General features: G+C 59.5%; 3 protein-coding genes across 7 annotated transcripts in view; all 3 read right to left on the reverse strand.

Annotated features, from left to right (window-relative positions):
• SSH3 (slingshot protein phosphatase 3) overlaps nucleotides 1-631 on the reverse strand; it is a 9527-nt gene extending 8896 nt beyond the window's left edge. Inside the window, 1 exon segment of the mRNA XM_024749377.1 lies at nucleotides 351-631. Within this exon segment, the coding sequence (XP_024605145.1) occupies nucleotides 351-416 (66 nt within the window). The 5' untranslated portion in view covers nucleotides 417-631.
• Nucleotides 632-1557: 926 nt separating this feature from the next.
• On the reverse strand, nucleotides 1558-13014 carry ANKRD13D (ankyrin repeat domain 13D). Of its 4 annotated transcripts, none has more exons than XM_024749065.1 (14): nucleotides 12875-13014; nucleotides 12629-12753; nucleotides 11712-11757; nucleotides 11486-11629; nucleotides 11046-11235; nucleotides 4995-5061; nucleotides 4514-4595; nucleotides 4231-4292; nucleotides 3993-4123; nucleotides 2890-3047; nucleotides 2684-2800; nucleotides 2435-2598; nucleotides 2267-2355; nucleotides 1558-1914 (listed from the first exon to the last, which is right to left on the reverse strand). In XM_024749065.1, exons 2-14 carry the CDS (start codon nucleotides 12716-12718, stop codon nucleotides 1716-1718), a joined length of 1539 nt encoding a protein of 512 aa, XP_024604833.1. In that variant the 5' UTR covers nucleotides 12719-12753; nucleotides 12875-13014; the 3' UTR covers nucleotides 1558-1715. The 4 variants fall into 4 exon arrangements, with proteins under 4 accessions (XP_024604833.1, XP_024604832.1, XP_024604831.1 ...); XM_024749064.1 differs by having other exon boundaries at nucleotides 1558-1992; XM_024749063.1 differs by having other exon boundaries at nucleotides 2267-2301; nucleotides 12875-13000.
• A 2923-nt stretch (nucleotides 13015-15937) lies between these two features.
• Nucleotides 15938-24383, reverse strand: GRK2 (G protein-coupled receptor kinase 2). 2 transcript variants are annotated; one of them, XM_024748787.1, is made up of 20 exons: nucleotides 24189-24383; nucleotides 22706-22779; nucleotides 22473-22574; nucleotides 22311-22385; nucleotides 22124-22185; nucleotides 21278-21329; nucleotides 20942-21033; nucleotides 20551-20650; nucleotides 20387-20465; nucleotides 20168-20298; nucleotides 19863-19957; nucleotides 19683-19790; nucleotides 19478-19544; nucleotides 19062-19162; nucleotides 18396-18462; nucleotides 18218-18313; nucleotides 17816-17978; nucleotides 17518-17654; nucleotides 17322-17432; nucleotides 15938-17236 (listed from the first exon to the last, which is right to left on the reverse strand). In XM_024748787.1, the coding sequence occupies exons 1-20, from the start codon at nucleotides 24250-24252 to the stop codon at nucleotides 17072-17074; spliced, it is 1941 nt and encodes a 646-aa protein (XP_024604555.1). In that variant the 5' UTR covers nucleotides 24253-24383; the 3' UTR covers nucleotides 15938-17071. The 2 variants fall into 2 exon arrangements, with proteins under 2 accessions (XP_024604555.1, XP_024604554.1); XM_024748786.1 differs by having other exon boundaries at nucleotides 17322-17435.
• Between the last annotated feature and the right edge of the window lie 3383 nt (nucleotides 24384-27766).

Consider the following 27766-nt stretch of genomic DNA (forward strand, 5'->3'; position numbering starts at 1 on the left):
TCCTGATTGCCTCAAGATTCCCCCCCAACCCCTCCCCCCACAGCCTGAGACTTGAAGTCCCCCTCCGCACACCCCCAGGCTTCAGGGGAGGCTGCCCGTGGACAGCAAACACTCCCCCAGGCCCAACTGGCAGCCAGCTGCGTGGGCAGGACCACAGCAGAGCCAGACTCACCGTGGGCCCAGATTGCCTCAAGATTCCCCCCCAACCCCTCCCCCCACAGCCTGAGACTTGAAGTCCCCCTCCGCACACCCCCAGGCTTCAGGGGAGGCTGCCCGTGGACAGCAAACACTCCCCCAGGCCCAACTGGCAGCCAGCTGCGTGGGCAGGACCACAGCAGAGCCAGACTCACCGTGGGCCCCACAGGCGTGGAGTGGCCGCCGGCCGGGGGCGAGCGGCTTACTGTGACCAGGGCCATGGGACCAGACCGGGGGCACCTGGGCCGGCAGGGGCACAGCACCCTCCCGCAGCCCCACGGACAGTCCCTGCCCCGCAGGACCAGGAAGGAGAGTCCGGAGCCACCAGGGCCTGGCACCTCCTCGAGGGCGGACCTTAAAGGGCCAGACACCCGTCCAGCCCGACCTGAGGAGCCCGCAAGCAGTGGCCACCGCCCCTCCCTTCGTGTCTCCACAGGTTCGGTCCGCCTCGTCCCCGCCCCCCCAAACACGTTGGGGGCGGGGCGCAGGTGCGGAGCCCGGCAACGGCGGCGGGAAGGGGCAGCCTACGTTGGGTTCAGGGTTCGGTCCCTCCTCACAGGAGGCGCCCCTGCCCCTGCCCTCCCTGCTCCGCCCAGTTAGGTCACCTGAGCTGTGCTCTGGGCCTCAACCGTTCTGCTAGCAGCAGAGATGGGACCTAGGGAGGAAGGACCGAGGACCCGGGTCTTGGAGAGGACCAGAACCCGTGGGTCTTAAGTGGGGAGCACCCCCAAACTTCTTTCTCCTTGCCGGTTGGCCCTGGCGCTTCCACTCAGCATGAATCACTGAGAGACACTCGAAGCTTCAGGGGCTACCAGGGTGGGTTTAGAACTAACCCCTGAGGCTCACAGCAGGTCCTCAGGGCCACCTCGGAGGTGAGCAGGGCAGGGCTGAGCAGGTTCACAGCAGCGTCAGAGGGAAGTGACTTGTCTAATGTCACTGCAGTAGAACCTGCCGGAGTCAGGTCAGGAACCCAGGCCTGGGGCGCAGGGCCTCCTCTGACCCGACAGAGTCCGGAGAACCAGCCTCCCCCCGTCCCTGACACAAGCAGGGGTGGGTTCCCGGAAAGCCTGACTGTGTGGCCGGAAGAACCGGGGTCTCCAGTAGGTGGGATAGGGCTCGGGGGAACTGACGTTCACGGAGCACCTACTAGGGCACCTGACACCTGTCGGCTCATTTTACCCTCCCAGAAGCCCTGGGGGTGGGAGGCAGTCTCATTTACAGCTGAGGACACTGAGGCTCAGAGGGGCTAAGGGGACCACGGTCAGGATTCAAACCCAAGTCTAAGGCCATTGCCCACAGTGTCTCCCCTCGGTGCCCCCCAGCCCTCCCCCCCCCCAGCCCCCCCAATGAGCGGAGCAAGCCTGCTGCTGAGGGTCTCTTTATTTCCATCTCAGTCTCCAATGCACGCCCAGCCGCAGGGCTCCAGGCCCCAAGCCCAGCAGCAGCAGAGTGTCTATAAATAAATAAGTTACAAAAGTGGGGGGCGGTGCAGCCCCGGGCAGCCCTCCTGAGGGCGGGGCTCAGAGCTCCGTGAGTGAGCGCTGTAGGGTCCGCTGTAGGTCCTCCTCCTCCCGCCGCCCCCGCCGCTCCCACTCCGCCTGCTCCCGCGCAGACAGCTCCAGGGCCAGGCGAAGCTGCTCCTCAAAGCTCGGGGGCGCCCTGAGAGGGGCCCCCGGACCCTCAGGCTCTGTGGACATCTGCAGGCTTTCCTGGAGGGCCCTTCCAGGCGAGGCATGAGAGGGGAGAGCAGACCCGTGAGCGCTAAGGCTGGGGAGGAGGCCCAGGGCTGGGACGTGGCTGCAGAGGCCGAAGATAAGGACAGGGAGGCTGGGACCCGAGGACCGGAGACAAGAGACAAGGCCGGGCCCCGTCTCCCCATCCCTCGTGCCGCCCTCGCTGGTGGGCAGCACGGAAGATGGAGGGTGGCCTCAAAGAGGGTGTGGGGTCCTGGGGCCAGCACCTCCCTGCTACTTGACCCCACCAGCCAAGAACCACCCCCACCCCGGCCGGCAGGGTCCTCGAGGCAGGGCGGGGCTGAGACATGGACCTGGCAGGTCCCGGAGGGCCTCACCGCTCCAGCTGAAGCTGCTCCTCGTAAGCCGTGACCTGGGGAAGGTGGGCACCAGGCCGGGTGTTGGTCAGGGCTTCCCAGACAGTCACCTGCAGCAGCCAGAGCCCGGAGCTGTCACCTCTGCCACCCCTGCCCACGCCCGGGGCCCAGCTCCTGCCCGCACCCCACCTGCTCCGCCTCCGTGCCCGCCTCCAGCAGGCTCTGCTGGATGGCAAACTGCAGCAGGTCGTCGTCCTCGTCGCGAAGGGGCTCGCTGCGCTCTGCGCCCAGCACGCTGTATCCGTCGGGCACCTCAAACACGGCGGGGTCCACCTCACAGGGGAAGGGGCTCGCTGGGTGCGGCAGAGGGGTCGTGCTCAGCCCCTGGTGCGCAGAGACCAGCAAACCTCACGGCCCCGCGCCCGCCCACGGCGGTACCTGAAGCTGCGATGGCAGAGCCGGGCGCTGGCACCCACACCGAGCTCAGGGGCTCGTCACAGCCACACAGGTTGCCGAAGGTGATGCGGGCGTTGAGCACGTGGAAAAGGGGGATCTCTGTGAGGAGATGTCGAGCCTGAGCCAGCCCTGCAGCCCGTGCCCACCCCACTCCGGGGGCCCTCCTGCTGCCCGGCCCACCCTCTCACCAATCTTGACCGGGAAGCCGGGCGGGAGGCGCAGGGTGATGAAGTCGCGCAGCTTGGCAAAGTGAGCGTTGCTGATGGCCATCAGGTCGATGATGGGCATCACCTGGTCACCCAGGGAGAGCGGGTGCTCCTCGCTCAGCCACAGTGTTGCCTTGAACCTGCCCGGCCAACCGCAGGACGTGGGTCAAGGAACCTCTGGTGGCCCCTCTGCTAAGGCGCACCTACTCTGGACATCTGCCTCTAGTGCTCTCCACCTGGCCTGGGGGACCCTCTTCTCTGCTCAGCCGCTCCTGCCTGCCTCCCCCGGGAGCTCATGTCCTGGCCCTACAGCCTGAGCTGCCCCCCGGCCCTGGGCTCAGGCTGGGCCCCGGGCGCTCTGTGCCAGCTCAGCTCTCCTGGACGAGGAGGGCAGGGCTGAGCTTCTGGCGTCAGTCCCGCCTCGTCCACAGCCCTGCCCTCCTCCTCGGCCCACAGCCAGCCAGCACGTCGCACTTCACCGTACTCTGGGGTCCCGCACAGCCCGACAGTTCGGGACCGCACTGCTGGGGTTGCATCCCAGCCCCGCTGCTGCGTGGCTGAGGGACTCCACGTGAGATTCCTGGCACAGTGCTGGGCCCACCAGACGCGCTAAAAGTCACAGCTCATCAGAGCCTCACAGCACCCCTGTGAACAGGTGGCCAAAGGCAACTGTTCTCGTTTTACTGAGGGGGAGGATAGACTCTCAGAGGGGAAGGTGATTCCTTGGGCCACGAAGCCAGGAGGTGTTAGAGCCGCGTGCCCTTCCTGTCTGCCACAAGCTGGCCCCCAGCAGGTGCTCGTTCAGTTGAACAGAAAACCATACATGGGTGGTGCTGCCCATTCATTCGTTCACCAAGAAGAGCGACCGGTCCTCTGAGCCAAGCCCCAAGCTGGGTGCCAAGGACCATGGCTAAAGCAGACCTGGCCCCGGCCCCCAGGGAGTGAAGTCGAGAAGGCAGCCAGCTGGGTGAGTGAGTCCCCCACTCCAGGGGGCCCTGTGTGTGACAGGGTCTGCAAGGGCTCGGGGGCACCAGGCAGGGTCCCCTGTCCCAGAAGGAAGCCCCCCGCCAGCCCCCAGACCTCACCTCTGTACTTTGCTGGACATCTCAATGGGGCGGCCGATGTTCCTCGACTCCAGGCTGAAGTTGGGGTCAAAGTACTCGTCGGGGGAAATGGCGGTAGGGTTTGTGGGGCTGGCTGCCTGCTGCACAGGAGCCTGGGTGGCCCCGGGACCAGGCTTAGCGCTGGGGAGGCGCCGGCCCGGCCCCGCCCAGTGGGCCCTGCCAGTCAGCCGCCAGCCCCCGCCCCCCAGTCCCGGCTCACCCCATTGTGGGAGGAGTGCTGCTGGGCCATCCCAAGGAAGGACTGGAATGGAGTCTTCCCCCCTAAGGAGAAGGGGTGGAGCCCATGAGGGGACCTGGGGCCACTGCCCCCAGACTGCCCACACCTAGCTTCCACCCTGGGAGCCTCCCCTGTGGTGGAAGGCAGAGCAGACGGGAACGGGGAAGCCTTCCAGCTGGTCCCAGATACTCTGGCCCTGACCCCAGATCAGGGTGACCACCCCGTACGGTGTGACTGGGCAGCAGGCAGGCGCACCTGGGTTTACCTTTGCTCCTCGACTTGTCCTGATCGGAGAGGTGCTCCGTGCGTGTGCGTGTCACCAGCTCCACATTGGTGGCGCTGTACACCTGGGGAGCAGGGGGGACACAGGGGGAGCTGGGGGCTCAGAGCCTGCTGCCCACACTCAGCCTCACCAGCACAGGACCCAAGTCCTCCTGTCCCCAGGGACAGATAGGATCTCACTCCCCACAGTGGAGGGGGTGGGGTCTGAACCCCGGGAAGTCACTAATGAGGGTAAAATGCTCCTGGCTTCATCTCGGTGATCCGGGTAGGGGCCCGTGCTGTGGGTAACCCCTGCGTGCTCAGCAGGGGCTGGGCACTCGGGCCCCACTGAGTTCCCATGGCCACACAGGGCATCTGGAGCCCACGGGCTGCTGGGTCTCCCTCCACACAGGGTGGATGTGGAGAAGGGGCAGATTTCCTGGGCCTCGTCTCCTACCCCAGCTCCCACCACTAGCCTCTCCTGCCTTGGCCTCGTAGCCGCTAACGGTTTCCATCTTCTCAGACCGCCAGCCCCAGATACCACATTTGTTCCTGAAACAGACCAAACAGGAGCTCATGAGGACCCACACCCCCCCAACTCTGGCCAAAGTCGTCCCTTCCAAAGACCCCCTCCAATTTGCCTTCCTGCTGTGAAACACACAGGGGCCTTGAGGAGGCTGCCTGGACAGCTGGGGACAAATGAACAGAAGACTGAGGACTAGAAAGTACTGGGGAATTATTAATTTTTGCTAGGTGTGATAATGGCATTGGGGCTTGGTTTAAAAACATCCTTATCTGTTAGAGTCACATGCAGAAGCATTTACTGTTGAAATGATACGACATCTGGGACGTGCTTTAAAATAGCTGGGGGAAAAAGAAAACAGGAAAAAAGTGAGGAAGGGTAGATTCAACAAGATGGGCAAAATGTTGGGAACTCCCTGGCGGTCGAGTGGTGAGAACTCGGCGGTTTCACTGCTGAGGTCCTGGGTTCGATCCCTGGTTGGGGAACTAAGATCCCACAAGCCGTGCGGCGTGGCCAAAAAAAATTTTTAAAAAAAGATTGGCAAGATGTTGATAAATGCTGACGTTGGGTGATGAGAACATCACACTAGCCTCTCTTCTTTCATATGTGCTTGAAATTTTCCATAATAAAAATTTAAAAATAAAGGTATGTCTGATTCAACAATAATAGTTGGAGACTTCAGTACCCCACTTTCAATAATGGATAGAACAAGCAGACAGAAGATCAACAAGGAAACAGAAGACCTGAACACGCTACGAACTAGACTCGATAGATATCCTTAGATCACTCCACCCAACAACAGAATACATATTCTGCTCAAGGGCATGTGAAACATTCTTCAGGACAGACCGTAGGCTCGGCCATAAAAGAGGCCTCAATACAACTGAAAGGACAGAAATCATACACAGGATGTTCTCCAATCACAACTGAATGAGGGCTTCCCTGGTGGTGCAGTGGTTGGGAATCCGCCTGCCACTGCAGGGCACACGGGTTCAAGCCCTGGTCCGGGAGGATCCCACGTGCCGCAGAGCCATCTGGACCCACGAGCCACAACTACTGAGCCCACATGCCACAACTACCGAGGCCTGTGCACCTGGAGCCTGTGCTCAGCAACAAGAGAAGCCACCGCAACGAGAAGCCCGCTTACTGCAGTGAGGAGCGGCCCCTGCTCACCACAACTAGAGAGGGCCCGAGCGCAGCAGCAAAGAGGCAACGTGGCTAAAAATAAATAAATAAAATAAATAAATAACAACAACAACAAGAAAGCAACCTTAATTAAAAATAAAAAACTGGGCTTCCCTGGTGGCGCAGTGGTTGAGAGTCCACCTGCCGATGCAGGGGACACGGGTTCGTGCCCCGGTCCGGGAGGATCCCACATGCCACAGAGCGGCTGGGCCCGTGAGCCGCTGAGCCTGCGCATCCGGAGCCTGTGCTCCGCAACGGAAGAGGCCACAACAGTGAGAGGCCCGCGTACCGCAAAAAAATTTTAAAAAGACAACAACAACAAAAAAACTGAATGAAATCAGAATCAGTAACAGAAAAAAGATGACTTGGGAAATTCATGAATATGGGAAGAGTAAACAACATTCTCCTAAATAACCAATGGAACAAAGAATAAATCAAAAGCAAAATCAGAAAATACTTTGAGATGAATGGAAACGAAGATACAACATACCAAAACTTACGGGACACAACTAAAGCAATGCTTAGAGGGAAACTTATAGCTGTAAATAACTATATTAAGAAAGAAGAAAGATCTTATATCAATAAGCTAACCTTCCATATTAAGACACTGGGAAAAGAGCAAACTAAACCCACAGCAAGCAGAAGGAAGGCAATAATAAATATTAGAGTGAAAATTAATGAAATGGAGAATAGAAAAACAATAGAGAAAATCAATTCAACCAAAAGCTGGTTCTTTCAAAAGATCAGTGGAATTGATAAAGAGGGAAGACTCAAACTACCAGAATCAGAAATGAAAGAGGGGGCATTATTACTGACATTACAGAAATAAAAAGGATTATAAATAAAAGAATATGATGAACAATTGTACCCCAACAAACCAGATAATTTAGATGAAGTAGAGAAATCCTAGAGAGACATAAACTACCAATACTAACTCAAGAAGAAGTAGATAATCTAACAGACTTGTAACAAGTAATGGGACTGAAGCAGTAAAAACAAAAACAAACCAAAAAGTACCCACAAAGAAAAGCCCAGGCCCAGATGGCTTCACCAAAGAACCCCACCGAACTTTTACAGAAGAATTAATACCAGTTATTCACAAACTCTTGCAAAAAATAGACAAGGAGGTGACACTGCCTAACTCATTCAATGAGGCATTGCCCAGATACTAAAACCAGGCAAAGACATTACAAGAAAACGATAAACCATTACCTCTTAGGAATACGGACACAAAATAGTAGCCGACCAAATCTAGCAACATATGAAAAGAATGATACACCATGACAAAGTGAAATTTATCCCAGGGATACGGGGTTGGTTCAACATCTGAAAATTAACTGATAGCAACACATATCAATAGAATAAAAATAAAAGTCACGTGATCATATCGATAGACACAGAAAAAGCATTTGACAAAACCCAAACCCTTTCACGATAAAGACACTCAACAAACTAGGAACAGAAGGCAACTTCCTCGGCCTGATAAAGCATACCCACAACTAATGTCACACTTAATGATGAAAGGCTGAATGCCTTCCCCCTTGTTTCTTTATCAGAAACAAGATAAAGATGTCTGTTCCTGCCACTCCTATTCAACATTCTACTGGAGGTTCCAGACAAAGCATTTAGACAAAAAAAAAGGAAATAAAAGGCATTCGGATTAGAAAGGAAGAAGTAAAACTATTAACAGATGACACGATCTTACGTATAAAAAATACGAGGAATCCACTAAAAACCCATTAGACCTAAAAGATGAGTTTGACAAGATTGCAGGATGTAAGATCAATATATAAAAATCAATTGTATTTTCATAGATTTGCAATGAACAGTTCAAAAATGTAATCAAGAAAACAATGCAATTTATAAGAGCATCAAAAAGAATAAAATACTTAGAATAAATGTATTTACTGTAAGTGTAAAACTTATACTCTGAAAACTACGAAACATCATTGAAAAAAAATTAAAGACCTGAAACGGAAAAATATCCAACGTTCATGGCAGAAGACTTAACATCATTAAAATGGCAACACTCCCCAAACTGTGTTACAGATTCCACACAAACACTATCAGAATCCCACCTGAATTCTTTGTAGAAATTGACAAGCTGAATCTGGAATTCATATGCAATTTCAAGGGACCCACCCAGAATACGTAAAATAATCCTGAGAAAGAAGAACAAAGTCGGAAGACTTATACTTTCCAATTTCAAAAACTTACGACAAAGCAACATGTGATTAAGACCGTGAACAAAGAGAGTCATACAGACCAGTGGAATAGAACTGAGAGCCTAGAAATAAACCCATACATCTCTGGTCAACTGGTTTTTCCACAAGGGTGCCAAGACAATTCAATGGGAATTAACAGTCTTTTTAACAAACGGTGCTGGAACGAGTGGATAGTCACATGCAAAAGAATGAAGCTGAATCCTTACCTCCCACCATATACAAATATTAACTCAAAATAAATCAAAGAGCTAACTGTAAGAACTAAAACTACAAAACTTTCAGAACAAAACACAGGGGAAAATCTTCATGACTTTGGATTTGGCAAAGGATCGTTAGATATGACACTAAAAGCACGAGAAACAAAAGGAAAAATAGATAAACTGGACTTCATGAAAATTAAAAACTTTTGTGCTTCAAAGGACACCATCAAGAAAATGAAAAGACAACCCACAGAATGGGAGGAAATATTTGCAAATCGCGTAGCTGATAAGGGATTTCTACCTAAGAACATACAAAGAACTCTTGTAACTCAATAATAAAAAGATAACCCAATTTTTAAAATGGGCAAAGGGGGACTTCCCTGATGGCGCAGTGGTTGGGAATCCACCTGCCAATGTCGGGGACACGGGTTCAATCCCTGGTCCGCGAGGATCCCACATGCCGCGGAGCAGCTTATCCCGCGCGCCACAACTACTGAGCCTGTGCTCTGGAGCCGGCGAGCTGCGACTACTGGGCCTGCGGGCCACGACTACTGGGCCTGCGGGCCACGGCCCTCAGCGTGCACCTAGAGCCCGTGCTCCACAATAAGAGAAGCCGCTGCAATGAGAAGCCCATGCGCCGCGGTGAAGAGTGGCCCCCGCCCGCCGCGGCTGGAGGGGGCCCACGCGCGGCAACAAAGACCCAATGCAGCCAAATTAATTAATTAATTAATTTCTGAAAAAGATAAAACGGGCAAAGAATCTGAATAGACACTTCTCCAAAGAAGATATACAAACGGCCAATAAGCACATGAAAAGATGCTCAACATCATTAGTCATTAAGGAAATGTAAATCAAAACCAAAATGAATACCACTTCACACCTGCTAGGATGGTTATAACACCAAAATAAATAAATAAATGAGCGGTAAGTGTTGGTGAAGATGTGGAGAAATTAGAACCCTCATATACCGCCGACGGGAATGTAAAATGCGGCAGCTCCTTTGGTAAATAGTCTGGCAGCTCTTCAAACAATCAAACATCTGTGCTTAATTACCACATGTCACCACAGGACCTAGCAATTCCACTCACAAGTAAATACCCAAGAGAAAGAAAATGTATGTCCACACTAAAACTTGTACCCTAATGCTCAGAGCAGCATTCTTCATAGTCAAATACTCAACAGTCAAAAGGAAAGAATCCTTATGTCCGTCAATGGACGCAGCGGACCTGGCCGTAAAAGGGAATGCAGCAGTTACATGCTACAACTTGGCTGAACCTTGAAAACATGACGCTCAGCAAAGGAGGCCAGTCACAAAAGACCACACATATTGTATTATTCTATTCATATAAAAATCCAGAACAGGAAAACCTATAGAGACAGAAAGTAGATTAGCTGGGGGGGAGGGGATTGTTGGTTGTTAAAGGCAGTTGATTGGGAGTTGATGGTTAAAGGGTACAGGGTTTCTTTCTGAGGTGACGGAAATGTAGTCAACAGTCAAAAGGAAAGAATCCTTATGTCATCAATGGACGAATGAATAAACAAAATGTGGTACAGTCGTGCAGCGGACCTGGCCGTAAAAGGGAATGCAGCAGTTACATGCTACAACTTGGCTGAACCTTGAAAACATGACGCTCAGCAAAGGAGGCCAGTCACAAAAGACCACACATATTGTATTATTCTATTCATATAAAAATCCAGAACAGGAAAACCTATAGAGACAGAAAGTAGATTAGCTGGGGGGGAGGGGATTGTTGGTTGTTAAAGGCAGTTGATTGGGAGTTGATGGTTAAAGGGTACAGGGTTTCTTTCTGAGGTGACGGAAATGTTCTAAAATTGGACGGTGGTACCGGTTACGTATCTGTGAAGATACTGAAAACCACTGAATTGCATACTTTGAATAGGTGAATGGTACAGTGTACAAAATTATATCTCAAGAAAGCTGTTTTTTGAAAAAAAGTGTTTCTGAAGTCTGTTATTGGAACTGGGGCACATGTTGCCAGAGAAATAACACCCTGCCGGAAGGGTGGGCTCCTAGGCTACCCACAAAGGACTCTGGCCCAGACACAGCTGCACCGCTGAGAAGCCGACCTTGCTGCAGACAGCCGCCCTGCACGGCAGCCTCAATCCTCGTTTTTATGGGAAAACACGTGAGGTCAGAAGTCAGGAAACTGGGGACTCCCTGACCCAGCCTCCTCCCAGGGAGACAGCTGCCAGTACAGACAGGCGTGCAGGAGGTGGAAGGTGCCACAGGACCCAGGACCAGCAGGTGGTCCAGAAGGGACACCGGGTCTGCAGGGACCCCCCTCCCCCTCCCGAGCAGCCTCTGCGAGGGGCTCAGCCTCCCAGAAGCCTGAACTAGAGGCTCGAGAGCACTACCCACGGTGTGGCCAGGGCCCAACGCACCTCTCGAAGGCCACATTGCGAGTGTCCAGGTGGGTGGAGACGATGGGAGAGGTGAGGCGACTGGCCACATGCTCCTCACTGGGCCGCATGGTGGCCAGCAGCGCTTCAGGCTCGTGCAGCGTGAGTCCCAGTGTCTCCGTGTGCACCAACTGCCGGTCGTGGTCAACTTCCATCACCAAGGCTCCCGCCTCTGCCAGCCGGCGTGGGGGTGTGAGGGGGACGAATAAGTGCCAGGACCAGACAGTGGCCAGAGGGCTATCGTGCTGCCCTCAGCCACCTCCTGCCACGGGGTGTGGCCGCGGCCTCTGGACGCCCTCCACCCCCGCCTCCATTTACACATCTGGAGACAGAGACAGAGGACCGCACTGTCCTCACGAGCCACGGGAGAGCCTGGGGGCCCTGGTCTGCTGCGTGCCTGCGGGGAGCCCCCCAGAGCTCACCCTGGCCCTTGAAGATGAAGCTCCTCCGGCCGCGTTGCCAGGTCATGTGCTCAAATCCCAGGAGGCTGGTATCCACCCGCAGGTTCTCACCCCGCTTCCACACGCGATACACGTCACTCGGGCACATCTTGGACACGAGGGGCACTGCAGGAGGCACAGAGGTCACCAAGGTTCTTTCCCAACGGCCCCAGCCCAGGCCCCTGAGAGCCAAGAGGTCCCCACTCACCCCAGCTGGTGAACTCCCACTTCATCTCCACGTAGAAATCGGGGGCCTGAGATAGACCAGAGCACCGATCAGGGCCCTGCCTGCAGCAGGGCCCAGCGGGCCTGGGAAGCCCCTCGTCCACAGGCCCCCTTCTGGGAGCCCAGCCCTTCCCCAACCAGGGATCAAACCCAGCCCCCCACAGTGAAAGCACGGAGTGCCAACCAAGGAATTCCCTCAGTGAGGTGCGATGTGCCGCTGTGGTCCAGCTTTGCCCCCAACCCAGCCACACCCCACCCAGTGAAGGGTGGGCCAAGTGGGGCGTGAAAGGTCTGCAAGTCATCGGGCTATAAGCATCTGCAAGCCTGGGGCCAGGCTCAACCTGGCCACTAGCCCACTGGGGGTCCCTGGGGGAGCTTCTGCCCCCTCTGGATCCCAGAGTCCTCATCTGCAAAGGGGGCATAGTGACCCCCTGGGGCCCTGCCCCCGGGGTGGAGGGCACAAGGTAGTGTGCTCTCCCAGTGGGGGCCCCCCTACCCACCCACTGTGTGCTTTGAGAAGGGTGGACAGGAGTCCAGGCCGCATCCGCTAAGTTGGATGAAATCCTCCTTTCAGTAAATCTGCATTAACCAGGAGACCCATGATCTAAAGCTCTGCTGAGATTTCTAGCACTAGAGGACCCTCTATGCTGGCAAAAGGCTTTCTCTCCAAAGGGAGAAAAGCCTCATCCACGTGCGCCTGGCTGCCTCTCTTTCCTACATGACCCTGGGCTGGGGTCAAGAGAGAGGGACCTCACTGACAGTGTCAGGAAGGCATGCTGCACAGGCTGGGTGCCCTTCCAAGGCCAGGCCCGGCAGGGTTACCCCACATAGTCTGTCACGGTCCCCTCCATGGCGTCCCACACCCCCCCTTACTGGCCACACCTCTACGTCCTGCTGTACCTGGCGGAGTTTGTTGAGCAATTCCGGAATGCCAGCCAGCCTCTGCGTGGCCCTCTGGTAGTCCCGATACTGAAGTACCAGCTGCACCATCTCAGGGTCCCCAGTGCTGACTGCCTCCTGCAGGACTGGGGGCACTGGGCTGCTGAGGGGAGCTCTCTAGATGGCTCCAGGCCTGGCCATTCACTCCCACACACACCCCCACCCCCGCTGCCAGCCTCAGGGGAGCCCCTTTGCCCTCTGCAGTACCTGCCCAGCCCTGGCAGCTCTCTTTGCCCACGTTGGCATTGTGTCGAAGGAGGACTCTCACGGACTCCAGGTTCCCCAGGGACACGGCCAGCTCCAGGGGGGTGCGCCCCCGGGGGTCTTCCTGTTCGATGTCGTGCTGGGGGAGATGAGACACTCAGCACAGGGCAAGTAAGGAGAGGCCAAGGCAAGAAGGCCACTGGGATGAACAGGGTTGGGAGCCACTGCAGGAAATAAGGACAGCACACAGGTGGGGGAAATGGCAAAGGGTGGCCTGAGTGTCCTGGCAAAGGAGGAGAGGGGTAGGTGGGAAGGGCCTACCCACCTCTCCAGAGGCGGGGCGGGGCGTCGGGCCTGGCGCGCCCTTGCTTCGCAGCCACGGAAACCTCAGCCCGGCCGGCGCTCGCCGGGGGCGGGCGAGGGGTGCTGCCCAGCAGCCCCGGTGACCACGTGCGCCAGTGCAGAAGCCAGGACCTGCGTCTCAGCCCGGGTCTCAGCCGGGAAGGGTCTGCGGAGGGCGTTCCGGAGGGCGGGGCCTGGATGCAGCTCCGCCAGCGCCCAGGAGGGGGCGTCTCAGACACGGCGCAGACCCATCCTGGCGGGTCCGGAAGGGGAAGGAGGGAGTCCGGAGACTGGGCGGTTCGGCGAGGGGCGGGGCCGGGGTCCCCGGGACGTGAGCGCGGGTGTGCGCGTGCGTGCTCAGCGGGCCGCGGGCCGGTGGCTCTCGGGGTATGCGCGTTTCCCCGGCAGTTCCTTGCCTGTGACCCCGTGTTCTTACCCCAGACCCCGCGGTTACCGACCAGGCCTGTGTGTGCGGGTGGGGTGCGAGGTGCGGGCTTGCCTCCCCATCACCTCTGAGATGCCCCTAAATGCTGACCAGCTTAGCCTGAAGCACCTTTCTCAGGGACCGGTGGGCCAGTGTATGCTGGTGGCACACCACAGGCTGGACCTTGCCCTGGGGTGGGGGGTGCACTGGAGTCAGGAATGGGGGTACGGGGGGGTGGGGGAGCAGGCCTGGCTAGCTCTAGGTCTTCTGGAGGGCTGTTCACCGTGAGTGGCTGCTTTCATCCACTGCGTACATCCCTTTTGCAGAGGCTGCACTTTGCTGCCAGTGTCAGGAGAGGAAGGAGAGTTTCGAAATCAGGGCCAGCCCCTCCACCCACACCGGAACCAGGGTGCAGGCCTCCTCCGTTGGTTGGGCTCTGGTGTCCTTACCCTGGCCTTAGCCTGGGTTTTGGTGAGGCAGTGGCCAGGCTTGGCCAAGGCTGACCTTCTGGTTTCAGTCTCCCTATTTAAAAAATGACCAGATAGTTTGATGTAGATGTTTGAGCTGCGTCTCTGGGCTGGGAGGCCCTAGTTGCCATTTTCACCCTGCCCTCTCACTGTGGCCAGGTGGCTCCTGTGCTCTCTGGGATCACTTTGCTACCCTACGCTGTGGTGTCATCAGATCATTGTAATGTCCTTGGGTCTAGGACAGCTTAAAGGCCTCTGAATGTCCAGAACTCTAAAATCAGTCCCTGCCGGCTGCCACTGCTGCACACTTCTCTAGCCTCCATCTTCCTTAAAAGGGGCTACCCTGACTCCAAGCCCTCTTCACCCCAAATCTAACGGGACTGTCTCAGGCCCAGCCTCTCCTGATTCCTGCGGCCTTGGACACAACTCCCCACCCCCACCCCCCAGCCCTTGACTCCTAATTCCACTGTCTTCTCAACCCTTTCCTGGGGCCCCTGTTGTCCCTCCCCAACTCCCAGTCTGGCTTCTCCCAGCTGAAAGCCTGTCTGTTCTCACTGTCACCCTGATGCCACCTCCAGGACCACATTTCAGCTCCCTCTGGGACACCTCTGTGCCTGATGTCCCATGCAATCCATCAGCAGTTTCCAAACCAGATGCAGCCACATTCACCCTCTTCCCTATCGGCCAGCTCTGCTCCCTGGCTGTCGTGACTCTGAGTGATAGCTCGGGCCTCCTGCTGTGCCATTTTGGACTCCCACTTCTGTCTTGTCCCCAGGTCCCGCCCATTCCCACTGGGCCACGTTCTTCCCACCTGACCCCTTTGCATCTCTTCCTTTACCACCACCATCATTATGACATCTCTTCCCTGGACAGAATCAGTGGCCCTTCACCCGTCTCCCTGCCTCCTGTCCTTCACCTCCTTCCACACGTCCTGCATGTGGTAACAAGCAACTTGTTCTACAGCCAGCTCTCATCATGCAGCCCCGGTCCCGAGCCTGCAAGGACTCCCCAGAGCCTATCCAGGTTCGGGCTGCATCTCCATTGCCATCTTCGTCGTGCAGTCACCAAGTGCCCCTGGGCTCTGGGGTGGGTTCAGCCTGCATTCAGGGCCTCCCAGGCCTGGCTCCTTCCCACAGTGCTCCTGCCAACCTGAGCCACTCCTGACTGCCGGGCCCTTCCCTGCATCAGAAATGCATCCCCACCTCCTCCACCCCAATCCTGGAGGCCCAGCTGAAAAGCCATTTCCTCAGAGACTCCGTGGAGCTGAGTCCTTGCCAGCAGAGTCCTGCACAGAGCGGGCAGCAGCAACATCACCCGTGCGGGCCTGGACGGCAGGGACTTGGGGAAAAGAAAGTTGAATAGAGCCTCTGGGTACATGAGGCCTGGTGCTGGGGTATCCCAGGCTCAGGCCTCTACTGGAGGCTGCACAGCAAGGCCGGAGATAAGACCAAAGCCAGAGAAGGCGAAGGCCAGAGACTGCGGTGTGGCCCCAAGGGCAGAGGTGCTCATCTGTCCACAGGGGTGTCCTCAGCATGGGTCCTGGAGGGCCAGGTGGGCTCGGTCGGTCCAAACATGACACCAAGCACCAAAGGGCAGGCACCTCCTCCTGCTTCCCTGGCAGTGGGCGGAAGATCCCTTCTGCTCCCACAGGGTAGGAGGGGCGGAGTGGGAGCCCCTCCCCGCCCCGGGGTGCTTGGGCCTGGGCTGGCCGTGGATGCCGGCTGTGGAGGTGGAGGGGATCTGGCACCACCAAGACCCTCTCTCCTCAGGCCCCAGCCCCGTGGAGACTGAAAATGACCATCGAGCACAAAAGAGTCTGACAGAGCCAAGGAGTCAGGCACCATTTTTTATAAAAACGCGTATATCATTTTTCACTCTTTAAAATCACATTCAAAAATCGGCAAAGAGACGCCCCGGGGGCGGGGGTGAGTAGATGGGAGTGGAGGGCCCGCTGACGCAGCCCCGGGGGAGAGGGCGCGACACCACACACGGCAGCGACTGGCATGAGGGGGCATGCTGCGGGCGAGGTGGCGCCCTGTGGGCAGTGGCACTGACGGGACACGGGGCTCTGGAGCTGGACGGCCGGGGGCACGCACGGAGCGGCCTGGTGTGGGGAGGGCTGCCCCACCCGGCCCCCTCTCACTGTGCTGCCCGGCCAGCCCAGGCCGGCCCCCTGTGGTCCTGGGCAGAAGAGGCCCTGCCCAGCCCAGGGAAGGGGGGCTCGGGGCCAGGCGAGGCCAGCGTGGCACAATCCACAGGTGCCTTTTCTGTGGTCCCTGAGCCTGGGCGCTTGGGGTGGGAAGAAGAGGGGGCTTCGGTGAGGGCAGCAGCAGCCGCTGCCAACGCCACCCTCCTGGCCAAGCCCCATGGTGTCCAGGGAAGGTGGGAACGGGGGACTCTTCCCAAGAAAGGGTGCAGGAGCCTAAGTCACGCGGGAGGCCCTGGGGTCAGGGAGACAACGGGCCCCCTTGTCTACCGACTAGCTGGAGGGCAGGTCAGTGCAGGGCTGTGTCCCTGTTACAGGAGGGGCCGCGGTGGGAAAATTCAAGTAGCATCCCTGCCCTGCGGCCTCCCCTGGGCTGGGGAACACCGGGCCACCCAGCTGGGCTGTGGGCACAGAGCTGGAGGTGGCCCAACTCCACGTGGCACCATCCCTGGGGAAGGGGCAGGAGGGCCGCTGGGGGCGGCTGCTCTCCTTGCATGGGAAGACACCGGGGCTGGGTGGCCCCTGGGGGCGGGGCCGAGGGTGGCTGGACAGTGGCTGGGTGGGCGGCAGCGGGAGCCAAGGCAAGCGGGGCCCCTCCCTGGGGGCTGGGCCAGGCTGGGGCCACAGGACATCACAATAATTACAAAATAAAACCTTTTCCGCTTGGCGGGAAAACAAATAATAAAAATTCAACAAAATAAATTAGAGGTTTATAAAAGGCGGGCGGGCAGGAGGGCGGCCGGGCGGGTGGCGGCAGCAGGTCAGAGGCCGTTGGCGCTGCCGCGCTGCACCAGCGGCACCTTGCTCAGCTCCACGACGGGCGAGCGCGGCTTGTTCTTCATCTTGGGCACCCGCTGCACCAGCTGCTGAGCCTCGCGGTAGGCGTCACGCAGCTCCTTCTTCCATTGCACCAGCTCGGGGTCGCTCTGCACACAGCCCGAGGTCTGTCGGCGGGGGGCCCGAAGGCCACTCTGTCCCCGCCCCCACCCCCCGCCCCGGGCCCCCACTCACGTCGCACTGCAGGACGAACTGCTTGCCGCCGCGGATCTTGAGAAGGAGGCACTTTCGCTCCTTGATCTGTGTCTCCTCCACCGACTGGATCTCCTCCATGGTCAGCAGGCTCTGCTGCGGGGCGGGGAGCGGGCGGTGAGGGCACGGGACAGGCCCCGCCAGCCGCCAACCCCAGGGGCCCCGGCCCGCTCCTTACCGGGGCCTCGCCCTCGCCCCGCCACTCGAGCCGGTTGGGGAACAGGTAGAAGTACCGCCGCTGCCACTGGGTCAGGAAGGGGTTGCCCATCTTGGACATGTAGCCGTGCATGATGCAGTCCTTGCCCAGGGCGTAGTCTGATGCAAGAGAGTAAGAGAGGGGGACTCAGCCGGGCCCGCTCCGCCCGGGTTTGAATCCTGGGTCGGCTGCTCTCTGGCTGTGACCTTGGCTGAAACCTGAGCCTGTTTCCGATCTTTAAGGCGGGCACTGGGCGCCCACAGCAGCCGCCGACCCTCACCTTCCTCGTGGCCCAGCTGCTTGTTTTTGGTTTTCTTGCGGGCCTCCAGCCGGTCCGTCTCAGCGTTGATGGTGTCGAAGACAGTCTCTGCCACCTCCTGCTGCCACCGCTCCGAGATGGTGAGGGGGAAGTTGCGGTAGAGCTCCTGGTCGCTGTCCAGTAACTTCACCGCAGGGCCAGGGAAGAGACATCCATCGGGCCACAGGCCTGCCTGGCTGCAGGGCCCCGGGGCAGGGTGGTCTGGTCCAACCGCCGCCCCCAGGGATGTTTGGGGAGGAGAAGCCTGAGGCCCAACAGGCAGACGGGGCTGGCATGGGGGTCTCACAGGGCAGGGGAGGGAGGAGGATGCCAGCCGGGCTGGGCTTAGAGCTCAGGGCTGAGAGGCCAGGCAAGGGCCAGTACCTTGATTCCTTTCGTGTCCTCCTCATCAAAGGAGCCAATGTCGAAGGCGTCTGCCGCATTCACCTCCCCTCGTGGGGGCATTAGCGGGGGAGGGTACTGCAGCAGAACAGGGGCTGAGCATCAGCTTGGGGCAGGGGCTACAGAGGGCCCCACCCGGCCCCAGCCCCCAGGCTGTTACCTTCTGCAGGAAGACCATCTGCCAGTCCAGGGAACGGAAGAAGGGGCTCTCCTTCACTTCCTGGGCCCTGCAGGGAGAGCGGGTCATCAGGGCTTGGCACCACCCAGGCCGGGGGGCAAAGCCTGGGCTGTGGGGCAGGTGGCCCAGGTTAACTCCTGGTGCAGCCACTCTCTGGCTCTGCGACCTTGGGCAAGTCCTTTAAACCTCAGCCGGTCTCCCCATCTCTAAAATGGGGAGAACAGCAGTTCCCACATCGTAGGGCTGGCGTGAGTTTTAATATTGTGAATCGTGCCACATCATGCTCAGCGCTTAGTAAATGTTTAATAAACATAAAAAGCTGCTGTCCTCATCATCTGTGTTACAAGGCCCCTCGGGAAGCTGGTCCACACCCCCCTCCAGCAGCTGCACCGCAGGGAGCCCTCCCCCTGAGAACACTGGGCAGGGCTGGCCACGCCCCAGCTTGTGAACTCTTCAAAGGAGGCTGGGACCATGGAGGAGGCTCCAGCGACAGGACACAGGCCTTGTCTTCTTAGGGGCACAGGCAGAGGCTTGGGCAGACTGGCCCAGCAGCCCACTGCAGAGGCCTGGACACAGCAGCGTGGACACCACCCAGGGCCCAGCAGGGAGGGAAGGCCTGGGACAATGGCCCTGGTCTCAGGCACTCACCCTCGGCCCAGGCAGCCTAGCCTCCTGTTGACGTCCCTCTGTAGCAGGCCCTCCAGCAAGGAGCGGAGCTCAGGGGAGAAGGAGTCGGGCAGCTCCACAGCCTGCAGGGAGGAGTAGGGGGACGTTGGCAGAGGCCCGGGCCCCATCCCAGCTCTGGGGCTCCTGAGGCTGCTTGGGGCAGGGGCGGGAGGGTCCAGGCCCCCAGCAGAGGGAGAGCTTCCTAACTGGCCCCTAGCAGGCGTCTCTGCTCTGACGACAGAGAGAGGAGAGCCTACAGGGAAGGAGGCCAGAGTGGGGTTAAGTGGCTGGAGATGGCTGCTGGCGGGTGAGACCCTGATGCCCGCAGGAGACCCCAGCCTCACTGTGGCCCCCCGTGGACTCCGCCCAGCCTCCCCGGGCTGGGACCCTCCACGCACCATGGTCAATGTCATTCTGTCGATCTCATGCTTGTCTTTGGTCTTGTGCTGCCGGAAAGGGCTATGCCTGGGCAAGAAAGGCCGAAGTCCAAGGTCAGAGAACGGGAATGGGGAAACTGAGGCAGGCAGCATGGACGATCCTTGCCGGCCCGGGGAAGAGCCTGTCTCTGTCCCGCCCCCCCCCCGCCCCGGGACGGCCACTCACCCTCGCAGCAGCTTGAAGAGCATGCAGCCCAGGGAGAACCAGTCGGCGCTGCTGTCGTAGGCCACGCCCTTCTGCAGAACCTCGGGGGCCATGTACCCGTGGGTGCCCCTGTGGGAGCGAGGAGGCCATGAGTGGGTCTGGTGGAGGGTGCGGGAAGGGAGAGGGGGCTGGGGCACTCACACGCTGGCATGGGGCTTCTTCTTGGAAAAGTCGCAGGCCAGGCCCAGGTCTGAGATGCGCACGTGGCCATGCTCGTCCAGCAGGATGTTGGCCGGCTGTGGAGGAAGCCCAGTGAGCCGTTCCCCCGAGCAGCTCAGGACAGGGCCCGGCCGGGCAATACGCCAGCTGGGGCGCTGTCTTTGCTCTAGAGGGTATGCGTGTCCAGGGACAGGGCCCTGGGTCGGGGGCGCGCAGGCAAGGAGCCGGGCCGGGCCTGTCTGGGGAACGGGGGCAGCCCGTGCTGGGAGGAGGGCGGGGCGCCTCACCTTCAGGTCCCGGTAGACGACAAAGCGGTTGTGCATGTGCTCCAGGCCCAGGATGATCTCGGCCGCGTAGAAGCGCATGTCGGCCTCGGAGAAGACCCCGTGCTGGGACAGGTGGTAGTGCAGGTCCCCGCCTGAGGGAAGCAGCCGAGCAGGGGGGTGCTCAGCTCCCACCCCGGCCCCCAGCCCCGAGGTCCACCTGGGGCCAGGCCGGGCACTCACCGTTCATGAGATCCAGGATGAAGCTGAGCTTGTCTGGCGTGTGGAACGCATACGACATGCAGACGATGAACGGGCAGTCCTAGGAAGGGGTGGGAGAGGAGGTCAGCAAAAGCTGCGCCAGGTTCCGAGCCAAAGGCTGAGCTGGTGGCCAGCTGCCTGCTCACCCCGGTGCTGACGAGGGAGAGCATGATGCGCTCGTTCAGGGCCAGTGTCTCCCCTTGCTTCATCTTGATGCGCTTCTTGTCCAGACACTTCATGGCATACCTGCAGGGGAGGGGCTGGTTGGTCAGGCGGTCCGCTGGCACCTGCAGTGCAGGGCCCCAGGGGCGAGGCGGGGTGGGCAGTCCTCAGGGCCCTTGTGGGGAAGACTAGACGCCACGACAAGCGTATGACACACAGAGACAGAGAGAGGGCAGAAGTGCTGGTGGGCCGGGGCTCCAGGGGCCACGGCAGGTACCACAGCAAGAACCGTGTGTGGCCCTCTGCGGACACCTGCCCATTCAGGGCACCCCTCCGTGGCCCTCCTCTCCCTCAGGCATGCCACCAAGTGCTCACATCTTGCCCGTGTCGGCCTTCCGGCACCCGTAGACCTCACCGAAGCCCCCTCGCCCGATGATACGGTGCACGCTGAAGTCGTTCATGGTCAGCTGCGGGGACGGCAGCGATGGGGTCAGTGCAGGATGCCTGGGCCCCGCCCTGGGGCCACCGTCGTCATGTGCTTCCCTGCCTTGAGCTGTCCCCGCTGGGCTCCTGCACCAACCCCACAGCCAGCCCCTGGGCGTTGAAGGGTCGACTCCCCTGGCCTCCCCGGCCCTGGCCCAGCCCTGGGGCCCGGGTCCCTGGGGAGGGGCAGCAGGGAGGGGGCTCTCCACGCCCACCCAGCCCACTCACATGGATGTTGAGCTCCACATTCTTCCACTGGCAAAATCGTGTGAATTTATCGCTGTGAGAGAAGAAACCAGGCTCAGTTGAGCCTTAGAAAGTGAGTGAAATGATGCTGGGGTGAGCCGGCCTCACCCACTACCATCCCCTGGGCTCCCGAGCCTCAGTGCCCTCTTCTGGGGTTGCCCAGGAAGACTGCCAGCCTGAGCTGCCCCCAGCCCGTGCAATGCTGGCGCTGCTGTCTGTCTGTGGGTTCCTGCTGAGATAAGCTTAGAGGTGAGGTCTTCCAGTCTGACCCCGACTTCCTGCTACCACATCCACAACAATGCTCACCCCATCCCTGCTTGCATACTTCCAGTGACACACCACTCATTCCCTGTGAAGCCCCCACTCCACGACTAAGCAGCTGGGACATTAAGAAAGCTGTTCCCTGCATGGAGCTGAAATCTCCCTACAACTCCCACGCACCGTGAAGGCCACAGTGGGCAGCGGGGTGGGCAGTGTGTCCTCTCGGGCCCATCCCTACCACCAGCCTGATGCTTCTCAACCCCGACGGGCCCAGCATGGGGCTAGACAGTCCATGGGAAGGAAGATGCATGGGTGGTCCCTCGCTCCCTTTCGACCCTCCCTGGACAGGCTTGGAGGTGCCTGGTGCTGAGAAGGGTGGGGCGGGAGTGTCGGGGAGTGTCAGGGAGGTGACGACCTCTTAGGAGCCCCCGCGATGACGTGTAGACAGCCCCAGGGGCCCGTGCGTTGGGGACTAAAGCAGGCTGGCTTCTCTCCTCCGCGCCATCCATGCCCCTTCTCAGAGCGGCCCTTCCCCACCTTCTGCTGCCGCTCACAGCCCGCTCTCACCTCTCAATGAATTTCTGGAACACATCTCCTCGGAGGTTCTGACAGATCTCTTCGATGTATGGCTACAGGAGGAAGCGGGAGGTTGGTGGTTGAGCCAGAGTGGGAGCTGACCAGGCTCCGGGACCTGTGCTGCCCAAGGGGGACCCCGGCTGGGCTGGGCAGCAGCGGGGAAAAGGCCAGCACACACCTGGAAGAGATCCGGAGGCACCTGCTTCTTCACCAGATGGCCCTGGACGTGCTCGATGGCACTTTTCGAGAAGGGCTGGGGAAGAGAGAGGTGTGTTCGTTCTCCACGGGTCCACCCCTCCTGTCCCCACGCCCCTGCCAGCACGCGGGCCCGGGCACTCACGTGTGAGCAGGCCAGCAGCTCCTTCATGATGTACGTGTCAAAGATCTCCCGGCTGCAGGCCAGGCGCTCCTCCTCTGTCTCCAGCTTCTCGTATTTCTTGATCTAAAGGACAAGATCCCCACAGGTGAGCTTTGGCCCAGCGGGGCGCGGGGGTGTCTTACAGATTCAGCGAAAGCAGCCCAAGCCCTGCCCCTTTCTCCACGCACAGCAGGGCCAGGCTAGCCCAGCCTCACCCCCTCGTAGAACTCCACCAAGGGCTTGGCCTCCTCCAGGTGCTTCAGGCAGAAGTCTCGGAAGAGCAGGTACCCTGAAAGCAAGCACTGTGCATCACGCAGAGCCACACACCCCGCAGAGGCCTGCCCATACGGAGGGTGGGGTGGGCTTGGGGCTTCCTGGGCAGAACTGGCCAAGGAGGTGGCAGAGGTGATCTCTGCTCCAGGCAGAGGCTGGGCAAGGTGGCCTCGGAGGCTGTCGCCAACCAAAGATTCTTGGAGTCGGGGCGCCTGCATCTCTACCCCTCTCAGAATCTGCTTCCTCAGATGATGGCTGGAAAGTGACAGGTGCCCTGGTGAGGCAGAGGTGGGGAGTAGACTCTGGCGCCTGGGTCCCCCACCCTCTCACTGCAGTCTGGGGCCTGTAGCTCCTCAAGGAGGGCGACACACCCACCGGTCAGGCTGTGCAGGGTCAGTGAGATCCACCCGGCCCAGGCCAGGGCTGCTGTGTGGGGGCAGGAAGGCAGCCTCCGGGCGGGGATCGGGGGGCTGTTCCTCTCCCTGGGCCTTACACCCGCCTCTGTCATCTGGCTGATTTTCACAGCAGCCACGAGAAACAGGCAGACAGGGAGGGCAGGTCCAGCTGGGGAAACCGAGGCTCAGGGAGACCTGTCAGGCAGGCGGTGTGTGGCAGCATGAGTAGAACTCAGGGCCCTTCTGTCCAGTGGCAGGTCCTGGGAAGGACAGGCCAGAGAGTGTGGCCTTGGTGCAGGGGGCCTCACAGGGCATGGGCCTCTGGGGAAGGGAAGAGGTGAGACGGGCTGCATGCAGTAAGGGATCACGGGAGACCTTGCATGGGCTAGGCCTCATCCTCCCCAGGGATGGGGGCCGGAAGGCTGGCCCCAGAGCAGCCCTGGAGGGCAAAGCAGAAGGAAGGGTGGTCTCTACTCCCTCCAGCCCAACACGCGTGACCAAGCTCGAGCTGGGTGACTTTCCACACCTCTTGGGGGCACCGTCCCCACTGCCTGGGCACCTCCACCTCTGCCAGAGCTCGCGGCCAGCACTTCTGGTAAGGGCAGACTGGCCTTTCGATAGTGTGCCTTTAGTGACTTGTGACCAGGGCTTCCCAGTGGGCCAGGGGCTTTCACTGCCACTGCCTCATCTGGCCCTCCAACAGTCTTGGGCAGCGGGGCTCCTGAGTCCTAGCTCCCAGGTGAGACTCAGAGAGGTGAAGCAATGTGCCAGGTCACACAGCACAGGCAGGCGACTCACACGGCGTGCTTCCCGACACACTGACTCGCCCGATCCTGCCAGGCCGGGCCACTCCCATTTCAGAGCCGGAGCCGTGTGTGGCCGAAGCCTGCTTCCCTGTGCCCCGCCTCACCCTTCCGTGTGTGCCAGGTCCGTGGGGTGGACCCACGAAGCCTTTAAGACACGGGCACTGAGGACGAGGAACGGAGGGGCCGGCCAGCCCCAGGGCCAGCAGAGCCCCCACCGTACTCACCCAGCTTCTGGGAGAAGACCTTCTCGAAGGTCACCTCGCCCCGGTCCTCCAGGTACTTCTGCATGACGCTGCGGATGCTGAAAGACACAGGGGCCGGGGTGACCTGGAGCCCCCAAGGCTCCTGTCAGGCCTGCTGGCCCTGCTTCCCTGGAAGGTCGCTGCTTCCTCTCCCAGAATCCAGAGTGGAGGGCACTGCTGGTGGGTGTCATCGCTCTGGGTCACGAAAATATGGCCCATCCCGACAATGGGATACTACTTGGCCAGGAAATGGAGTGAAGTGCTGGTGTATGCGTGCGTCACGGTATGGATAAACCTAAGAGGATTCTGCTACGTGAACGGACAGTCACAAAAGGCCACATGTTATGTGATTCCATTTATACCACCTATCCAGAACAGGCCAGTCTACAGACAGAAAGCAGGTTAGTGAGTGTCAGGCTGGAGAAGAAAAGGGGAATAACTTCTAATGGGCACAGGGTTTCTTTATAAGGTGACGGAAACGTTCTGGAATCGGGTAGTGGTGAAGGTTGCACAACACAGTAAATGTACCAAAATCCACCGAATTGTACACTTTAACATGATGAATTTTATGTTATGTGAATTATATCTCAATATTGAAAAAGAAAAGCCAAGCCTCAGCTCCCGTGTCCCTGATACCCGAAGTAAAAACCCCCTGCCCCTGGGTCGCCTGGGAGGGCAGCAGAGCAGAGGCCACTGCTGTGACCACGGAAGCCCAAGCCCACACTCCCTGCCCCCGGCTATCTCCCCCCACTGCCGAGTGCTGTCTGGGAAAGCCACACCTGGCCACGCTTCACGCCTCAGTCACCTCTTGCTGTCCCTTCCTCTCCTTTCCTGGGCCACCTGCAGTCCCACCCTGCCAACCAGCTGTGGTCCCATTTGGACCTCACTAGCCTGGGTTCCAGCTGCCCATACTGAGGGCCGTGCTGGGCAGTCACACCTGAGCCCGTGCGATGCTCACAGGCTTCAGGATACGTGGAGCTGCCAGCAGGCCACGGATGAAGAGGACTCTGTGTGCCCACCTCTCTGTATCCCCGTACCCCTGTTGGAGCCCAGCACAGGGTCCTGCTGCCCATCACCTAGTGGAAGGTGCCATGCAACCCTGCCCCCCCAAGGCAGGCCCTCCCAGTCCTGCATTGGTGGTTCTGTGACATTAGACAGCATGAGACAAAGCCTTAGTGGGGCCCTGTCATCTGGAAGAGACTCAGGCAGGAAAGAATGTTCTGGGTCATTGGGAGAGGCCGTGTGGAGAAGGCAGAACCTCACTGGGTTCCTCAAATGCAAACAGGATGTCACAGGTGACAAAGTCCAGGGCAGGTGGGTGGGCATGGGGGCAGGCAGGGAAGACCCAGCCAGGGATGAGCCACGGGGCAGGGCGGAGGCTCAGCAGACAACACTTGGGAAGCTCGGTCCAGGGCGGCGGGTGAGCGGGCAGACTCTGCTGGGGGTAGGTACCACAGGAGGAAGCCCAGGTAGCTGATGACACTGGGCCAGGAAGGAGGGGAAGAAACAAGGTGGGGCAGGAGCAGGCTCGTCTGTTGGATGGATGGATGGAAGGACAGAAGAAGAGTTGACGAGGCCAGCTGGGGGTCTTGAGGCCCCGGGCCCCATCAGAGAGGGGGCCTGAGGAGAGAAGGCTCCAGGCAGGGCCAGTGCAGCCAGCAGACGCCACCCAACCCCTGGCCTGGGCTCGCAGGCGGGGCAACTCCTGCCCTGTCCTGCTCAGCACTTTCCTTCTCAGGTGGTCTGGGTGGAGGCCCAGGCCCTCCCGGGCCCTTGTCCGCATTCGGGCCACGCAAGACAACATGGGAGCGTGCAGAGCCGGCGTGAGCAGTCCTGGAGCTGTGACCCCTCCCCCCAGACGCTCGGAGATGCCGTGACCTCCTCCGAAAACTGTCTCCAGCAGGAAGAAGGGTGCCGATGACCTGGACAGCCCTCCTGTGTCGCCATCCTGTGACTCCAGCCGACAAGGGAAGAGCCCCAGCTGAGGGCCAACGGCCCAGTGGCCCTGAACTACCATGTCAGAGCCGGTTCCCTCCCAGAAAGTGAGGACGCCCTCCACAACCACAGGGACTCCAAGGCCGGGACGTGGCCCTCAGCCACGCTGGCACACTCTCCCCTCCTGGGGGCCACACACCTGCTCACGTCCACCAGCCACCGTCAAGGACACATCTCCCTGGCCCCGTGGGACTCCCAGGGACTCAGGAGGTGAGACCAGCCCCCAAGTCCCTCATGCACTTCACACACATCCACACACATCAGAAGCTAAAAACTCTGTGACGCTGAGCAAGACACAGCCCCCACCCCGGGGCCCGTGTGACGCTGAGCAAGACACAGCCCGTCCCCGGGGCCCGCGGACCGGGGACAGGGAGCCCAGGGAGTCTGTGGGGCACATTCTGCGCCGATCTCTCAGGGCTCCCAGCTCTGCGAGGGACAGCTTGGGGCCTCCCATTCGGACAGGGAAACAGGCCGGGGGGTGTGCTGGGTGAAGCACAGTGGGGTGGGCCCAGTCCAAGGTAGCGAAGGCTTGGCAGGGTCACGAGACCAGGCAGCTGGGAGGTAGGGGTGTGGAGCCCGGGGACCCTGCGAGGGCCAGATTTCTCCTGGGAGGTGGACAAAGCAATAAAGAGGGAAGAAATATCGCAAGATGTCGATCTTCCATGGGGCTGGATGGTCAGAGGGAACGTCCAGACAGGCAGATGCAGGTGACAGGCAGGGTGACTCCAGCCTGTCAGATGACCCCATGGGGCAGCTGGGCATAGCCCCTGCAATAGTCACTGGGAAGCCCCCTGCCCCTGAACCAGCAAGACTGGCGCCAGCTCAGCCAAGGCGGCGCGATGGGAATGCCCAGCCCAGAGCAGTGCCACTTCCCGCCGCGGGCTCGTGGGCTGGACGTGCAAAGGCCGGGAAACGCGCTCGCAGAGGGCCTGCCCGCGAGAGAGCGGAGCCGCCAGCTCCTCTCCAGGCATGGCACCCGGCGCGGGCCTTCTGCCCTCCTGGGGGCTCTGCCACCGGCTCAGCCCAGGGCGCGGAGGAAAGGCCCGGGCTCCGCGCTGCTCAGCGGCCAGGCCCTGCCTCCCTCGGAAGGCTGCACAGGGTGGATGGCCACAGCATTCTTCCCAGCCCGCAGCACTTCCACTTTCTTCCTTAAAAAGAAAAAATGTTTTCTAAATAAAATAAACACACCCCCCCAACCAAACACGAGGTCAGACTCAGCGGAGTCCTTGAAGGAGAGGCCCCCAAGGCCGCAACGTTAGGGTTTCCTGTCCATTCCCACAGGGCTGGAGCCCAGGGAGCTGGCAGGTCAGACAAGTGTGTTATGGGGGATGCTCCCGCCAGGGTGGCAAGTACAGGCTGGCACAGGAGGCGGTGGCGGCCTCCTGGGCTGGGTCACTTTCATCTCCTACCCCCTCTCCCTGCTACTGGCGGAGTCTGAGTGGCGAAGGCCCCAGAGCAGCATTCCTGTCCCCGCCCAGGTCAACAACTCTGATATCCAGGAGCACGTGGTCCCCAGATGGACTCCAGGTTGTCCGGAGAGCCCAGTATCTGCACCCACCCCCCCC

The sequence above is a fragment of the Neophocaena asiaeorientalis genome, unplaced genomic scaffold (genome assembly GCF_003031525.2).
Source record: "Neophocaena asiaeorientalis asiaeorientalis breed wild unplaced genomic scaffold, Neophocaena_asiaeorientalis_V1.1 scaffold43, whole genome shotgun sequence".
NCBI lineage: Eukaryota > Metazoa > Chordata > Mammalia > Artiodactyla > Phocoenidae > Neophocaena > Neophocaena asiaeorientalis.

What these genes read in the sequence shown, in the direction of transcription:
- GRK2 (XM_024748786.1), bottom strand. Translation starts at nt 24,252, where the DNA reads ATGCAGAAGTACCTGGAGGACCGGGGCGAGGTGACCTTCGAGAAGGTC. An exon ending in ATGTGGAGCTCAACATCCAT is followed by an intron (nt 21,034 to 21,277) that starts GTGAGTGGGCTG and finishes CCGTCCCCGCAG; the next exon opens with CTGACCATGAACGACTTCAG. An exon ending in AGGACACGAAAGGAATCAAG is followed by an intron (nt 17,979 to 18,217) that starts GTACTGGCCCTT and finishes CCTGCGGTGAAG; the next exon opens with TTACTGGACAGCGACCAGGA.
- ANKRD13D (XM_024749064.1), bottom strand. Translation starts at nt 12,718, where the DNA reads ATGGTGCAGCTGGTACTTCAGTATCGGGACTACCAGAGGGCCACGCAG. An exon ending in GTGGGAGTTCACCAGCTGGG is followed by an intron (nt 11,630 to 11,711) that starts GTGAGTGGGGAC and finishes TGCCTCCTGCAG; the next exon opens with TGCCCCTCGTGTCCAAGATG. An exon ending in AGCACTCCTCCCACAATGGG is followed by an intron (nt 4,124 to 4,230) that starts GTGAGCCGGGAC and finishes GGGGCCACCCAG; the next exon opens with GCTCCTGTGCAGCAGGCAGC.